The sequence below is a fragment of the Parambassis ranga genome, chromosome 10 (assembly GCF_900634625.1).
Source record: "Parambassis ranga chromosome 10, fParRan2.1, whole genome shotgun sequence".
In the NCBI taxonomy this organism is placed as follows: Eukaryota; Metazoa; Chordata; class Actinopteri; family Ambassidae; genus Parambassis; species Parambassis ranga.
Window position 1 is genome coordinate 8,395,387 of NC_041031.1, and position 12,153 is coordinate 8,407,539.

General features: G+C 41.3%; 1 protein-coding gene across 2 annotated transcripts; it reads right to left on the reverse strand.

Annotated features, from left to right (window-relative positions):
- Positions 1-2,519: 2,519 nt before the first annotated feature.
- On the reverse strand, positions 2,520-11,760 carry sncb (synuclein, beta). Of its 2 annotated transcripts, none has more exons than XM_028415765.1 (6): positions 11,620-11,760; positions 10,522-10,652; positions 7,432-7,461; positions 6,864-6,949; positions 4,599-4,682; positions 2,520-3,161 (listed from the first exon to the last, which is right to left on the reverse strand). In XM_028415765.1, exons 2-6 carry the CDS (start codon positions 10,640-10,642, stop codon positions 3,132-3,134), a joined length of 351 nt encoding a protein of 116 aa, XP_028271566.1. In that variant the 5' UTR covers positions 10,643-10,652; positions 11,620-11,760; the 3' UTR covers positions 2,520-3,131. The 2 variants fall into 2 exon arrangements, with proteins under 2 accessions (XP_028271566.1, XP_028271565.1); XM_028415764.1 differs by having other exon boundaries at positions 2,523-3,161; positions 10,522-10,655.
- Between the last annotated feature and the right edge of the window lie 393 nt (positions 11,761-12,153).

Genomic DNA, 12,153 nt, shown 5'->3' on the forward strand with positions numbered 1-12,153 from the left:
CCTGGAAACCACGGTCTAGTTCTGGCAGTGAGTGGTAATGTAATGACAGAATCTCTGTTCAGCTCTCTAATCATCACTAAATCATAGTAATTAACTCCAGGTTCTCATAGCAACACAATGGCAAGTGTGTGCAGAGAGATAAACCTGTGAACTGGTGAAGTGGCTTTTCATGGAGAAATTTTTCAGAAGGCTAAATTGGTAATAAAAGCTTCTCGAGCTACCAACAAATGAGCAGCGTGAGCTGTGCTGAAGATTCTTTTCTTTTTTGTTCTTTTTTAAGGGATCAATGTTTTAATGTAATCAGTAATGTGTGTGTCTGTGCAGGCCACATTAGTTTGACCACAAAAGAAATGAGACATAATTAAGATATGTGCTTAAAATCATTTTGTTTCATGAAGACAGATAATCACAAATTCATGTCAGAACCCAAAAATAGTAACACAGACTCTGGGCTTGTGGAGGAAATATGAGAAATATTAGTGAGTGTTCTATTGCAACAGCACAAGAGAGAATTACAGCTGAAGGAGCCTGAAGGAAGCAGAGCTGAGCCTCCCACACAAACACAACACTTGTAAAACACAGTCTTTCATCCCTCCCTCCAACCTCTCACATATTTCTCCACAGCCTATGTAATCTGGCTCGTTTTGAGTATTAGAATTGTGTGGGACTGAGGATGTTTATATTTCTTTTCATTTCTGTGATTCTGTCTCGGATTTACTGTAACGGTGGGCTGCAGCTTGGCCAGAACACGGTGTACTGACAAAAGTATTCTCACGATTAATTCAAAGGCCTCCACCAATCCCAGGCTGCTACAGAGTTCTGTTGCCTAGCAACTATGGTAGTGTGATGGAGGGAGGTGAGCTGCGAGGACCAAGGTAGATAGCTCGGATCACACTCTCATCAGGAGCCATCAGTCTGCCAAAGGCCATCTTCTCAGCAATGTGTTGGTAATAATGACCGTGGTGATTCATTGATGAGTGCACTCATGAGGGCACAAAACAGGATGCATCACTGATGCAGTGCAGCTTCTCGAGGCACTATCACTGTATGTGGCAGGATATCACATTTTATGAACCTGAGAAAGACGTTGGTAGTTGTTTATTTCCTGAAATAATCGCAACAGATATCACAAATAATTAGAAAAAAAAGACCATTTATAAAGATTTCCTGTGGAATGTTAGCTGTGTGTAGAGGAATATATATATAATCATCTTTTTTCAGGTGTTCTGATGCCACATACTGTCATCCCAACATTATAGATGATCGGACAAGTTGGCTCAGCTGGAGCTATTGATCTTCTAGGATCATTTGGTCTCCACTTTTTGTCCAAACTCCTTGATGGTGTCTGCAGCCTTGTCTGCAGCCTTTCCTATGGCTGCTTGAGTCTGCTTGCTGGCTTCTTGAGCAGCTTCAAAAAGTCAGAGCAGAAGATAAACATTCAAGAAATTAGGCATCAAATCATCTCACATCTTATCAAAATGAAATATGAGTTTTATATGTACATTTTTTTTTATTATGGCGATCATTCTGTTGCTGTAACACTCCTAGGATTCAGTCTTTAAAACCCACTCACTTGCAGATTTATGTCCACTGCTGACTTGTTGTATTGACATACAACGGACCAATAGCTTTTGTCTGTGCTCTAAATAAATGCATTCTAACACCATGACAGCTCAAAGGGAAATGCACTCTACCTGTGTTGACTGTTTCTTTGGAGGAGTCTGCCACCTGCTGCACAGCCTCTTGAGCAGCCTGCACTGAAAACACATGACCCACTTACTAAAGCAACACATGGCTTATCATCAAAGCTAAAACTAACATCTATGCTGTTAATATAAATTACAGTTTCAAAGATCTGAGATAAAAGTCTGATTTTTTTTAACACTACAACTCCAACTCAGACAAATCTGTCTGATCTCATGGCTGAGGATCCGTACCTGCAGTGTCTGTGACTCCTTTTGCCGCTGAGTGGCTCGTCCCCTTCAGGCTCTCAAAGGACTTCTTGAACGAGGCCATGGCTCCTGTTTTTGTCCCTGCAGCCTCCACACCTCCGTCTGACCCAACAGTGGTGGGTGAGTCTGTTTAATACCCTCTGTTTGAGCGCAACACCACCAAGCCTGCACGTTCCAGATGGATTAACCCAGACAAAACCCACCCAAAGGGGACTGATCAGACAGGCATTTCAAATATGGCAGTATCCTGCCAAGGCCAGAGCCCTCTCAGCAGATTTTTACACATCCTGGAATCAAACTCCCAGACAAGAGTGAGCAAAAAAAAGATAAACATGCAAGGACTTATTTAGACTCAACAAAAGTGAGTTTAAAACATTATCAAATAACACTAAAGATTGTTTTATTATATTTTTTTTACTTTTTATTTACAGTGGATTTGTATGTCTGGCTTAACACATAAACCTTTATATTGACAAGTCCTGCAATTTAAAGCACATATTGATATGACAACCATTATGATTCCAAGACATAATATATTGACTCGTTAAAATCTTCAGTACACACAAACACACGCACACACAAACATGTATACTCTGACCGTTTCTAACAGATACTTTACTGGAATGATTTCACAAGCAACTGTAAAGATACAGATGTAAAAAACTCTTACTTCAAAAACAGAATTTTCAAAGAAATGCAAAAAAAAGAAAAAAGAAAAAACCCACAAACAGGCATTGTCGACACTTAAGAGGATATTATTGTATTCATATCTGCTTGCAACCGGTCATATTTATTTTTTCCACTCCCAATGTCTCATTGGAAGATGATGAACATCTATTGCACATATTTCTAACTACAGATACACACAAGTACAAAGTCACAAGCCCTGGCTCTGGTCTCATTTCATTGGGAGGGAATCAAGGAAATGAGACTGAGAGGACAAATCCTACATCTCAGTAAATACCTACACCCAACACATTACATTAATAACATGACATTTACAATATATAATAATAAAAGATTTGTCTTGAAGGAAGAACATTTTTCAGTGGGAATGCTTGTCTTTTTTGTAGTTTTTTTTGCAACGGGGATATAATTGTAATAGTTTCAGCATTTGTCCTTGTTATTATTAGAAATATTATTGTGCTGCTGGTTGGATGGTGACACGGACTGATGCATTTACGCTTCTGGCTCGTAGTCCTGGCTCTCCTAGAAAAAAAAAAAATTATAAGACACAGCACCACAGAGAAGAAACAAGTCAAACTCAACAAATTAGTCTTTGATTTAAATAAAATGTTCTTTAACTCTCATTTTAGTAAAAAAACAAAAACATGAGAGCTGATGGTGGCTCTGAGCTGAAGGTAATGATGTCACTCCATGACAGCTGAACTCCCTCCAGCTGTTGCAGTGCAACTGTCCAGTCTGCAGAGGGCAGCACAAGCCTGTGCCAGCCTGAAAGGACGTGTCATGAGCGCTCTCTACACGCCTCCACCATCTACACGTGATGATGAAAAAAAAAAAAAAACACTCCGATGTTCTGAAGTCATCTGATGTGTTCACATAAAAACACAAGATAGTGACGGCATGTTTTTTTTTTCTCTCTCTCTGTGCAGACATGATTCACCCTGCAGCACACAGACTCCATATTGACAGCAATGCAGGGAGACCCTGACATTACCCACAATGCATGGAGGCAGAGAGCGTCATCACCACACCCATTCAGGCAGAGCTTGTACATCGGTGGTGTAGCAAGGGATGGGGGAGGGGAGAGAGATGCGTAGGAGTAGGAGAGAGAGATGGAGGAAAGAGATGGAGGAGGACAAGGACAGTACAGGCTACTGCTGCTGAGAAATTAACTAATTTGGATTATGTCATTTTTATTTCTTTCATTGATTAATGCAACAGCTCCCTGATGGGGAATACAAGCAAATGCACTGAATACATCAAATATTATTGCAGATCAAGCAAATATAATAATAATAATAATAAATACCAGTTTAATCTTCCTGCTGAAGCTGATTCTGAATATTCTTGAGAAGACGTCTCAGGTTTAAAGCTACAATCAGTGCAGTCTTTTAAATTATTACCAGTAAACCCACCCTCTCAACATTAATGAGTGGTATTTTTATATACTATCAAAGCTATTTCAAATCTTTTCTCAAAGCCTTCAGTTCTGCACGGTTCGTCTCGCCCCTGACAGCCAAAATCCAAAAATAACCATCTGTGTCAGACACACATTCTTCCTCCGTGCACACACACACACACCAACACACACCCAGTGTAGGTAGGTGGTGCTATATTCACTGTACTCCGTGCGGCAATTGGCTTGTTAAGCCCTCTGTTTTTATTTCCAGGGAAAAGGCACATTACCTCAGCCTGAGCTGTAGTGTTTGTGTGGGACAGAAGTGGAGGGCAAGTGTGGAGTGCTATTGAAATGTAATCCAGCTAAAATGTGTAGCCACGCAGAGCTCGGGAACGCTGATGAGCCTCAATCTACTGTAAATGAATGGACTCGTCTCTGCTCGAGGTCCGCCGAGGTTCTACAGGCTATCGCATAACACGCACTACACATCTACTAGATAAGCATATAGTTCAATTTAAATGCTAAGACGCTTCCATATAGCGCTTGTCGTGTAGGCTGATTACCTGGCTCTCATCATATGTCTCTCCTTCTGGCTCCAGCATTGCCTCTCCCTGGCCCTCCATGGCCTCCTGCCCGTACTCCTCAGGCTACAGAAGAAGAGAGAGGGAGACAGAGAGATGACAAAAGGAACGATTTGAAGAACAGTGTTACAGTATTAGAGTTTTAACCTAATCTTTAAATTATGATTGGAAGTCCCAGGAATGATATATCAGCATGGTGTTTTTGCACTTTTTAAAATGTGTATGTAATTTCTTTGGATACAAATTGGAAGAGATCAATTTTTTCATCCTGGTGTTGACCTATCTGTGAATCTAGAAACACCATAACAACAGTAGTGTGAGTTGTTATTCATGTTTACTATTCCACAAACTGTAACTTTTTTCGTCTCTGGTGAATGACTTTCACTATATCCACTGATTTCTATCAGCCTCAGTGGGACATCTAAGATCTCTAACATGCTAAGATGCAGAGGTTGGTACAGTGATCACCTCACACTGATGTGTCACTAGTCTCTCAGTTTATGTGGCCCCGTGCCCAAAGCATGTTTTTTCTACTTTAAAAATGACTTTCAGTTTCAAACAAAGGGGATCAATAATGACCTAATACAACACCCATCAAGCTACAACAGTCCTTATCTGGTGGGGACTATTTTTTAGCTGCAGATAAACACACATTTTAAGGTTCAGAAATTATTTACAGTAGTGAGACCTTGTTGCTGTTGCTGACCTGTTGCTTCTAATGTTTGCATTGCTTTTACTGATAACACAAAGCAGGACATTGTTATTTTAACTTGGATGTGTCTGAACATCTCAAAGACTAAGCCTTAACCACAGATGTATCTCCCTACAGTATCTCCCTCTGAGGGCTTCCTGCAACAGACAGAGCTCAATTATTGCTGCACCTGCCCCTACAAGCCCTCAAAACAAAGCAAGTGGGTCACACCACACTTATTTTTAAACCCAGCACTAATCAAGTCAATTAGGTCGCAGAAGAGTGGACCATAATCCTGTGTGTGTATCAAGCAAGTGTTATAGCTGTAAGCCCACCAGTATGATTAGCATGGTCTAAGAGGCTGCACAAATGGACCACAAAGACACACCTAATCAGATGGATCCAGAGAAAAAGTGAACCTTTAAAGGTTGCAGAGGGGAAAGACAAGTTTTGTGCCTGATTGGTTCACATTTATTTTCTACATTTAGTTCAAGGCTCAAGTCTATAAAACTTTATGTTAAATTGTTCGGCATAAATGAAAATTTAAGTGCAACATTAACAGATGGATGTGCAGCCCAGTCAAAGCAAAGGCCAGACCACAAAGTATCCTCTGCACATTGGATTGCAGTGTCAACACTTTAACAGTCTGTTGTCAGGGTGTTGAAATGAGGAGTTTTATCACTGAGATAGTGCCTTGGAGAAGCCTATTAGAGCGGGCTGTCAGATTTACTAGATTAGCGAGTCAGTGGAGAGGGTCCAACTCTGAGGGATGAAGGCTTAAAGGACAGGATGAAGACTTCACTGTCTGACTGACAGAGGCAGGCAAAATGTCAACAGGCTGACAGAAAAGGAGCAGGTCACTCAAGGTAAAGAAAACAGAAGAAAAAAGGTTGTTTTCTTTACCTCTATAACACAATGTTTAAGAGAGCTGATACCACAGAGAGATTGTTCAGGTCCTCCGGCTGTTGAACAGTGAAATAGGCTGTGAACTAAACTCCATCAATAAAATAAGACCTTGGAGTATTCGCTTTTAATGTGATTTTTTTTTTCCGGTTGACCTGTATTAAAACTGTCCATCAGAAGTTTTGATCTTTGTGTGTTTGTACTGACAGCAGAATAGTATATGAACACACACTTCTAATTCGTTTTTTGGAACAACCTGCAGATTTACAAGATCTGTCTCAACCTGGCTCTGTGACAACCAGGATCCTGTCCAGGCCTGAATGAACACCACTCCTGTGCCAGCTGTAAGTGGATTTGTTGTCAGGCACATGTGCAAACATAAATAGGCCCCAGGAAGAATAACAATTAGTTGTTGCATTGTTAGTAAGCTTGGGTAGTTCTTGGACACAGACTTTACATTACATCATTTTTTACTTTCTGATTTTTTTCTGGACTGAGGGAAGGAAAAAACAGGCAACCTGGGGACATCATTTTTAGCTTTAGGTAAAATATAATACAGCTGATTATTAGATATACAAGCACTATAAACCCTAAACTCTGTATATTGTGAGTGTAAATAGATGTGTTACACTGTAATGATGTACAGTACATACGTTCATGTCAGTTGGGAACTCGTCCTTCTTCACCAGGCCAGTGGCAGCGGCGATGTTCCCCATGGCTCCAGTGGTCTTCTCAGCCACTGCACACACATAAGGATGTAACACTATCTCAACTGATTGTGCAGACTGATTAAAAGCATGCACATCCTCTTCTAAATTGATTGTTGCACATAATGGCCTCTTACATTTCTCCCCCCACAACAACACACACAGCACTGCCCTATTGCCCCAATGAACTTTGCAGTTGCCACTATAGGCGCAGATTCCGTGGGTGCTTCGGGGTGGGAGCTGATTGCCAGCCTACACTTGTCATTGTATTGCTAATTACCACTCCCTCCTTGCCTATAAACGTATTGCATTGTGAAGTCAGGTAAACTGCCAGTGAGTGGTTGATTTAGCCAACAAAATGGACAAATTTGTGATAAAAATACCCAAAATATCCAGCGACCAGACTCCGACACAGCAAGCACCCATCAGCAGAATCATGAATCGGTGCCCCTGATTGCCGCTGTACTAGAAATGGTGAAGATGCTGAAACTTGACAAGCAGACAGAAAACTCACCCGTCCCCACGCTGTCCATGGCCTTGTTACCTGAATGAGGGAAAAAAGACACGAGTTACAACAAGCAGACAGCAACTCCCCACTTCTAGGTGGTAACATTAGTGTCTTTGTCAATGGATTCTTGTGGCTTTGAAGACAGTGATGTAACGACTTTCGTTCTGTGATGGAGGTGGTTTTAGGTGGTTTTGCTGCTCACCAAAGCACTTCATTGGATCCAGTGTTCCTGCTCTTGATGATTTTACAAGTCTTAAGACTAAGTCACTGCCGACCTCTTGCTTTACATGTAAGTAATGAAATATCAGTTGTAATGTAGGAAAAAACAATACTTGGGCTTCTTCTTCTTCATGTACTGTGAAGCTATGAAACCCTGACACTGATTCAAACCACAACCAGGAAATCATTTGATGTTCTGACCTTTGGCAGGATCATCCATCTACCCTGCACTCCATTAAGCTGTTTGGGCAATCTAGTATGTGCCTCCTGGTTCTGATCACTAAAGCCCGGTCATCCTTTCTAGTGTACAGCAGTCCCATGCCTTATTGGTCCCTGAGGGCCTTTAAAAGCAAACTGAGGAGAGATACAATAGGGATGAAGTACAGAACTCTACAAAAGGCGAAACATAAGAGATGCCTCCATTTAAGCAGCTACCGCACATCGTCTACAGTAACACAAATGGTCTCTGAATTCTGAGAGCTATAAAAGTGTTAATTTTTACAATTGACAATGACAAATGATGTTTTCCTGTGATAAAAAATAAAGTATCTGAGCAAAAAAAACTACATTAAATAAAGTGTACTAAAAGTAAACCACTTGTTTCCTTAAGTGAAAAAAGACTGGATGCACCCAAAACACACAGTGATGTTATTTTCTACTAGAAACTACAGCTGTCAAATTGTTGCTATGAATCATTTAACTGAAACACTGAGATTTGCCCTGCTGTAGATGTTCTTTTGCAAATTATCATGTAAATTTAGCTATACAAATGACACATGATAGAATGAATGAAACACATTCTGTGTAGCCTATTAGCCTGTTAGCTGTGACATTAAATGGTACGCAGTTGTGTTTTCTCATTTCCTCCTGCCCCTGCCTTACTCAGGCTGACTGCTTCACTCAGCTGGGTGGGTGGCTTCCAGTAGCAGCAGCAGCTGTCAAAAGGTGGGCCGTAGGCCTATCAGATCACTCTTACCCCTCCTCCAAGAGGGGCCTTCAAGCATATCATACACAGCTTTCTAGGGCACCACCATGCTCAACAAGCAGCAACACAGAGGCACTGAGATGTTACGGAAATGATCCGTTTCCTCCTTCTGTAACATGGACAGGACGCAAATGAGCCAGCGTGTGTTTTGACTACAGGCTGACATGTTTGGTTTTGCTGATGAATGACAAGGACACTGTGCTAAATATATTGGATAATGAGATTCCCCTGAAATGTAGGAATGATGGAAAACTTCTGCTGAATTCTCTTGAATGTGTTGCAGAATCAGTGGTACAGGCTGGTGACTGCACAACAACCAGAAGGGGTGCCACTGGAAATCTAGGCCCTCCAACAACTGTCAAGTCTGCAGCCCTCTGACTGACAGTGAACAACATTTACCACCAAAAACTATGAAGATACTGTTTGTAGTCGCTCAAACAAATAATAGAATAACACAACTGGAGCTGCAACAGATAGATGGTAGATTAATCAGTTTATTGAATTGCCACCAAGTCTATAACTGCATCACAGTGTTCAGAGAAATGTCAGACATCAGCTTTTTCCATCCTCTCAATCTTTGCAGGAGGATTTGCTGCTTTCCTTGTCTTATGTAACTGTACACAGGAAATATTTGGCTTTTTGATGATTGATGGTTAAACAAAAAAAGATGTCTGAAGACGTCATGGTGGACACTCAGAACCCTCTATTTCTCCTTTTATAGACTGCATAATGATGAAAAAGACCTTGATGAGTGATGGACAATAAAAATTATTGATATCAAAGTTTTACAACTTATCAGAAATAATTACAATATAGTTTTTGTGTAAATGTCATTTTTTCAAAAATATTTCACACCATTAAAATATAATCTTGCATTGCTGCCCGGCAACAAACATCATAGTTAAATTATGCATAGCACTGGATGTACGAGTAAAGCTGAACAGCAGCTGGAGCAGAAAGTGACAACTGTGTGACATCTGATCTGTTTTTGACTAAAACAATATTCTTCAGCTTCGCCTGTGACTTTTGCTTCTCTAACCGTGTCCCAGGAGTCCTTTAACCTCCACGTCACATATCTACCTAAATAAATATCCAAGTCAAGTGATATAGATCGCAATAATGATCATATTTCTTTGCTTGGCGGTGATCCATTTCAAACTAGCCTGCACAAAAAGAGCTGAAGCCTTTAGTCTGTGTTGTCTGACTACGGGTCACCTCCTGCTGCTGTCCAACGCACAGACATGTGGCATGAACTGCTCCCACCATCCTGCTGCCCCACCCCCATGCTTGTTTCCATCTCCTGCCTGTAGCCCAGGCAAGTCAGGCGAGAGGGCACAAGGACATTCAGCCTTCTCATATCACATCATCCTCATCAATATAACCCCGCAACCTGCTGCAGCAGGAACTCCTGCTGTTCCACTGAAATGTATAGCATATACTATATAGCTGATTATGATATGGTGGGTAAGAAAGCTGTATATTCAAATACAGTACAGCCTGCAATATATTGATCAACTGAATGGCTGCTGCTATAATGAAATCTATCCACTTCCTCAAAGAGGAGCACTCGGTTGTCCTTTATCATGCCATAAATCAGCCATTTTTACTTCTGCTACATAATGACTCCTATGCACAACTGTAATATTGTCTGCTTACTGCACTGTGATTAATAGTACTGGTTTCTTTCATGTATGAGCCAATAGGGATTCAGCTTTTATTCCAGCACAGTAAATGGAGATATTGTATAGTTTGACCATTTGTCTCCGAATAAATGCTACCATAAAACATACATCTATCCTCTCTGCTTATTGCCTGCTTGCTTGCTGCTGCATGATCTGGGCCTGTGTGTGATTTGCATGTAAATAAACTGCAGAGATTTGTGATCATCTTACCTACAAACATCACTCCTTCCTTGGTCTTTTCAGCCGCAACTGCAACTCCTTCCTTGGTCTTCTCTGCGGCCACAGCCATTCCCTCTTTTGCTTTAGACAAACCTTTCATTAACACATCCATCTTGGCCGTGCTACTGTGGAGAGATGGACCACATATATACATACATGAGCTGTTAGAGATCATCACTGCATGCTGCTGTGGCTCTAAGCTTATTTATATCACAGTTATTATCTTATATTATTAATACTGAGCAGTCATTATTTTATTTGTATGCATGGATTTCTGTCTAATATGGGAGCATACGTTATGATAAATGCAGGCAGCACCGCCTCCTGTGGCAGATCGTGACAGCTGCAGCCCAGCCATCAGGCTGTAGTAAAAACCTTCTGTTCACTCATGCATTCAGCCCGCTTTTCACGACTTCGTCAATGCATGAAATATTTAAAGGCAGAAAAAAAAAGATTTCATTGAAATGGTTAATTGTGAAGGCGCTCATTAATTATTGCTCGTCTGTAATGCTACTCTCAGTGGCTGCGAGGTGACAGGACTGCGCCAGGCCTTTTTTTTATAGGAGCTCAACAGCATATTATTACTAGAAGGTGGCATTTTTATCATAGGATCTACGTTACGATGCTGGCTGGGGGAAGGGAAGGATGTACAGTGTCATATCTGCACGCATCGCGCTTTAACGTTGAATTAAGTCATATTAAGGCTGTTCGTTCACACGCAGGAAACATGATAAAACAGACTATGAGCTGCAGACAAATGGTTTACCAAATATTACACACCACTCCTTCAGAGCACCATCCTGGATGGTTCAGGTCAAGTCTGCAACATCCATAATGTGCACTAATTTACGGTGTCGCGTGATTCTCACGTTTACACGCTGAATCCTTCACCCACTATCAAACTGGAAGCAAGGAGCTATATATATTTGGGGATGTGGAGCTTCTCCATTACTTTAAGGCAAACCAGCACCTTCAATGACGACGCTCACATACATGCTCCTCAAATGGTGGTGACCTCTGAATGCTTTCCAAAAATACAATGTAATAACAATTGAATGCAAGCGAGGAAATAAAAAAAGGCGTCCTTACCTATTTACAAATAGCCTTCGACTTGTCCCCTTATGATTCAGGCGCACACTCAAGTCAAACTATCGTCTAAATGGTAGATATCTTCAAATGATCACTAGGTGGGCCTTCCTCGGGCTGATCTCCACCAACAGGGACGGCCCCCTTCACAGTGCGGTTGAGACTATCACGTCCCCCCCTCCCCTCCCGCCCCGTTCCTCTCCTCCTCCTCTCCTCCTCCCCTCCCCTTTTGGATCCCTCCACTATTGATCAACCTACATCAAACGTAACAGCAAGGAAAATTAGTTTAACAGAGCCACGCCACGTCATCTCTTCCCCCTCTTTTCTGATGCAGTGGTTACACCATGAGAGGGAAATTAAACATTACATTAAAGTGAATAAATGCAATATAGAGAACAGCGACGCAAGAAAGACATGGTCCCTGTGTTTATTAGTTCAAACATTTTACAAGTACAAGTTTATCATATTTTAGTAAAGCTGAAACCCCTTCTTTAGCCTACATAAGTCGCGGTTTGTTATGCACCCCATCTTAGATCT

Excerpts from the sequence above, each read along its gene's own strand:
- sncb (XM_028415765.1), bottom strand. The coding sequence starts at position 10,642 with ATGGATGTGTTAATGAAAGGTTTGTCTAAAGCAAAAGAGGGAATGGCT. Across the intron at positions 7,462-10,521 it reads GGAAGGAGTGATGTTTGTAG|GTAACAAGGCCATGGACAGC; the intron begins GTAAGATGATCA and ends TCCCTCATTCAG. Across the intron at positions 6,950-7,431 it reads CATGGACAGCGTGGGGACGG|TGGCTGAGAAGACCACTGGA; the intron begins GTGAGTTTTCTG and ends ATGTGTGTGCAG.